The 5576-nt window shown below is 39.0% G+C and overlaps 1 protein-coding gene across 1 annotated transcript in view; it reads right to left on the bottom strand.

The window, feature by feature from the left end:
- LOC106880930 (complement C4-B) overlaps window positions 1-5576 on the bottom strand; it is a 50041-nt gene that overhangs the window by 21297 nt on the left and 23168 nt on the right. The window contains exons 19-23 of the mRNA XM_014931106.2: window positions 5122-5334; window positions 3819-3933; window positions 3081-3182; window positions 1896-2084; window positions 1145-1220 (exon numbers count right to left, since the gene is read on the bottom strand). Of these exons, the coding sequence (XP_014786592.2) occupies window positions 1145-1220; window positions 1896-2084; window positions 3081-3182; window positions 3819-3933; window positions 5122-5334 (695 nt within the window). The remainder of the gene's footprint in view (window positions 1-1144; window positions 1221-1895; window positions 2085-3080; window positions 3183-3818; window positions 3934-5121; window positions 5335-5576) is intronic.

Here is a 5576-nt window from a genome sequence, read left to right as displayed (position 1 = left end):
CCTCCCCCTCCCCCTCCTCTCTTTGTTTATGTGTGCTGGTATATTTCTAATTATGTGTCCAAGGAGAGAGGAAGTATTTATGTCAGTCGTTTAATTAAAAAATCGAAATGTCTCTATCTGTCTGTCTCTCTTCCTCTCTCTCTACCTCCCTGTCTTTCTCCCTCTCTGTGTTTGTGTGAACATATTTCTAATTATACATACAAGGAGAAGGAAAGTGATTATGCCAATTATGTTCAATTAATAAATTGCACTCTCTCTCTCTTTCTCTCTCTCTCTCTAACTGCAGTCATGCTGGGGCACTGCCGTAAAGGATTTTTAGTCAAATAAATCAACCCCAGCACTTATTTACATTTTAAAGTCTGGTACTTATTCTATAATCTCATTTGTCAAAGTTACAGGGATGTAAACAAACCAACACCAGTTGTGAAGCAGTTGTGGGGAAAGGCAAACACACACACACATACATTCAATGAGCTTCCACACAGTATCCATCTACCAAATTCACTCAAAAGGCATTGGTCCTCATAGGGCTACAGGAGAGGACATTTTCTTGAGGTGCAGTGCAGTGGGATTGAACCAGAAACAACATGGTTACAAAGCAAGATTCTTAACTACAGAGTTATGCCTGCACCTAATGTTTATTATTCTATTTTTCTGGGGTTTTTTTTTAATTTCCAAATAGGTGCAGGCGTGGCTGTGTGGTAAGAAGCCTGCTTCTAAACCACATGGTTCCAGGTTCAGTCCTACTGCATGGTACCTTGGGTGAGTGTCTTCTACTGTAGCCTCAGGCCAATTAAAGATTCATGAGGGTATTTCATAGAAGGAAACTGAAAGAAGCCTCTTGTATATATATATATATATATATATATATATATATACACACACACACATATCTATATGTGTATGTCTTTGTGTCTGCATTTATCCCCCTCCTCCACCACCACTGCTTGACAACCGGTGCTGGTATGTTTACGTCCCTGTAACTTAGCAATTTGGCTATAAAGAGACCAATAGAATAAGTATTAGGCTTTCAAAAAAATAACTATTGGGGTCAAAACATTTGACTAAAAAAAATTCTTCCAAGTGGTGCTCCAGCATGGCTGCATTCAATAACTGAAACAAGTAAAATATACAAGATACTCACCATGTGCTGGCAGAGTTTCGGTCAAAAGCTGCATAAGAGCCATCTATCTTACGGAATTCTTGCTCCTTTAGTATACCTAAAATAATATAATAAATTGGGGGGAGGGGAATGGGGGAGAAAAAATAGAGATAAATAAGGAAATAAATGAAAAAAAATTAAATAAAGGGATGGATAAAAACTGCATAGTAAGCAAACCCATATACACACACACAAAACACATAGACACGTGTATACATGCACACACAGAGAGAGAGCCTGAGGCTATAGTAGAGGACACTTGCCTAAGGCATCATGCAGTGGGGCTGAATCCGGAACCATGTGGTTGGTAAGCAAACTTCTTACCACACAGCCGCATGTGTGTGTGTGTGCGTGTGTGTGTGCGTGTGCGTGTGTGTGTTTGTGTGTATGCTTATGTCCCTGAAACTTAGAGGTTCAACACAGGACATTGACAGAATAAGTACTTAGCTTTCAAAATAGGAAAATAATAGGCACAGGGTTCAGTCTGTTTGACTAAACTCTGCAGGGCAGTGCTCCAGCATGGCAGTAGTCTGTTAACTGAAACAAGTAAGAAAAGCAAGATTCATGCAAAATGAGAGAGAGAGAGAGGGTGAATAAGAGCAAGAACAGAAATAAAAAAGAACAAAACTGAGAGAGAAGAGAGAAGCGAGTGAAAGAAATATTGAGGTAGAATCTTAGAGTTTCAGGTCAAAGAAATATAAAGAGATACAAGAGATGCAATGAGGAATTTTACCTAATCTGATGAATCTGGTGGAATTCTCAAAGATCTCTGGTGTCAGTTGGTTTGTACTGTTCAGGTATTTGAGAACATAAACACAAGGGGCCAGGAATATCATGGTCTGCTCTCCACAACCATAAGGCTTCTTCAGTAGCTTCTCTGGTTCTTTCAGGGTAGTTTGTATTATTGATCCGAGAAGGTTTCCTTCAGGAAGGATGAAGGTAAATATTTACTTTAACTCTGTGTGCACATGCGTATGTGAGTGTGTGTGTGTGTGTGTGTGTGTGTGAGCATGTGCATGCATGCATGTGTGCTTGTGTGTATGTGCATGTATGTGTTTGAGTGTGTGTGCATGTGTGCATGCATGTGTGTGTGAATGTGTGTGTATATCATCGTTGTTTCTTTTTTAATGAAGGTGCATGGCTAAGTGGTTAGAGGTATTCAGCTAATGATTTAAAGAGCATGAGTTCAATTCCCAACAATGCATTGTGTCCTTGAGCAAGACACTTTCTTTCTCATTGCTCTAGTCCACTCAGTTGGCAAAAATTAGTTATACCTGTATTTCAAAGGGCCAACCTTGTCACATTCTGTGTCATGCTGAATATCCCCGAGAACTACATTAAGGATACACGTGTCTGTGGAGTTCTCAGCCACTTGCACATTAATTTCAAAAGCAGGTTGTTCTATTGATCAGATCAGCCGGAACCCTTGTCATCTTAACCATTGGAGTACCAATTATCATTGCTTTTACACCCATTTTTCCATGCTTGCATGGGTCAGACAGAATTTGTCACGGCAGATTTTCTCTAGCTGGATGCTTTTCCTGTCACCAATCCTCACTTGTTTTCCAAGTAAATATTTCCCCTGACTGAGCATGTTTTTGGGAAATGGAGGGCACTATTCACAGGAGACAAGATCTCCTTTGGTGAGGCAGAAAATTGTGTGGCTCCAAGGAATCAGTTACTCTGTGATCACGTTGACACCTGACATGTGCTACTCTGTGCACTTGTTCAGGCCTCATCGATTTGATGGAGGGAGAGAGCTAATGCACTGCACATACATTTGCTCACTATAATGCAAATCATTTGTGCAGATTGTTCTTCAAAAAGTTGCAGAACCATCTTTCTCGGACTACAAGCGACTACCATCATATGTATAAAAAAATATATGAAAGGCTATATATGAAAACAAAACTCTCACCTGTAATGACAATGTCACCATTTGCTGAGCCATCAATTGCATCAGGGGGCTGGTTAAGATTTAAGATGATGCTCTGTGTTTTCTGGGAAACATAGATTTCATCTAGAAAAAGTGCAAGAGAAACATATTTATTGGTTGTTAGTAGATTTAGAGACATAGCAGCTATTTCTAAATTAGGTAAACGGTCTGAAGGAAGCAGTTGATAATCTTGTTCTTTGTTCTGGATAATTTTTTTATTTTTCAACTTCTGAAGGATGAAAGATGAAGTTGAATTTGACAGGATTTGAACTTGGAAAGTAAAGAGTTGGAATAAATACAGCAAGGTGTTTTATCCAATGCTCTATGATTATGTTGACACAGTTCTGTGTTTTATATTTTATAATGGAAAACTGAGTATGCAAGGCATCAGATGTGGAGTGCAAGAGAGAAGACTGTGATGGTATGGTCCTGTAATGAATATGAATGAAGACAGTTGCATCAAGAGGTACCAGTCTCAAATTGTGGAGGGAACATATGGGAGGGGTAAACCTTGGAAGATGTGGGACGAATTGGTGAGAAAGGATCTTCAGATGTTGGCAAAAGAGACCGATAGAATAAGTACCAGGCTTAACAAAACAATAAGTATTGGGGATGATTCATTTGACTAAAAATTCTCCAAGGCAGTGCCCCAGCATGGCCGCAGCCTAATGACTAAAACAAGTAAAAAAGAAATAAGACAATATATATTTTTATATTAACTTTTTGGTATTGTTATATGATTGGAAAGTTGTCTTCGGGGTCTGCTATGTTTGGAGAAAGTTCCAGATGGATCCAACATGAGTGATATACTCTTCGTTTCTTTGATGCCTTCGTACTGGAAAATATAAAGAAAGTCAGTCTTTAATAACACTTTTAGCATTCAGATCATTCTGTCAAATGTAATGCTTATTTATTCACATTATATTGAATTAATCATGCATTATCATGTAGTTTTGAGGTTTCAATGATGATGATGATGATGATCATCATCATTATCGTTTAATGTCTGCTTTCCATGCTGGCATGGGTTGGACAGTTTGACTGAGGACTGGTGAGCCAGAGGCTGTACCAGGCTCAATCTGATCTGGCAAAGTTTCTACAGCTGGATGCCCTTCCTAACATGAACCACTCCAAGAGTGTAGTGGGTGCTTTTACGTGACACCGGCATGAGGGTCAGTCAGGCAGTTCTGGCAACGACCACGTTCAAAAGGTGTTTTTTATATGCTACCTGCATGGGAGCCAGTCCAGCAGCACTGGCAACGACCACGTTCAAATGCTGTTTTTCACGTGTCGCTGGCACATGTGCTGGTAAGGCGACGCTGGCAATGATGTGATCGTTTATTTTTAGAATGACATTGTAGGTTAGGCGTGGCAGGCTGGATCTGGCCACTTATAACATTAAACAGGTAGAATATTCGAGCCAGATTTGGCCAGTTTGACTCTTTAATATTCAAATTGTTGATGACAATGATGATGATGTTGTAGATCATGTTGAAAATAATGGTGATGCTGATGATGGTTATAACAACAACGATGATCGTCATCATGACAGAGATATTCGTTATGATGGTGAGGGGGATGGTGGGGGAAGAGTTGATGTGTGCAGTGGGGATGAAGGTGAATGTGTTGATGGTAATGATAACAACATTGGTTTCAAATTTTGGCACAAAGCCAGCAATTATGAAGGGAGTGGGGGTTAAGTTGATTACATCGACCCCAGTACTCAACAGGTACTTATTTTATTGACTCCAAAAGGATGACAAAAGTGTGATGCCTTCTGGCCAATCCCCAAGTGATTCTGCTGATTTATCATCTAATGATATCAATAATATTGATAGTTTTGAAGACGGCGATGATGATGATTACTACAACAACAACAACAACAGTGTTGATAGTAATGTTCAATATGATGGTGAGGGTGAAGGTGGTGAAGAGATAAGTGAAGATGATGATGATGATGATGATGATTATAGATCAGTTAGAATTGATATTCCAGCAGATTCCAACCTAACTTTAAACTTACTTGAACTCTTAAAGTTTTCCTTATCTCTTCTCTGAAGTTGTCATCAACCTGTGTGACGGTGACATGGATGCTGAAATTGCCAGTCCAAAGTGGAATGATTGCAAGACGAGACACTTCGAGGCTCTGGGGTAAAATCTTTTTGATAACTTCATAGGGTTTTCCAGGTGCAGCATGGGAACAGATTCCTTTAGTTTCATGGAATGCCAATTTCACCTTCAATAAAGATATAGATACATACAGTTGTGTCCAAAAGTTTGGAACATTTTTTTTTAAGTCAAAATTGTTTTGCCTAAGTACAATTTGTTTTTGACTGTTAAATAATTTGTCCTAAAGTAAGCCTAAAAACAAACAAAACAAAAAGAAATAAAACAAATTAAATTATTCATTTCATATCACACACATACACACAAACACTTGCACAAGCATACACAAACATGCGCATAGATGTGCACACA

Source organism: Octopus bimaculoides, chromosome 21 (genome assembly GCF_001194135.2).
Source record: "Octopus bimaculoides isolate UCB-OBI-ISO-001 chromosome 21, ASM119413v2, whole genome shotgun sequence".
Classification (NCBI taxonomy): domain Eukaryota; kingdom Metazoa; phylum Mollusca; class Cephalopoda; order Octopoda; family Octopodidae; genus Octopus; species Octopus bimaculoides.
This window is presented reverse-complemented; position numbering and strand designations above follow the sequence as displayed.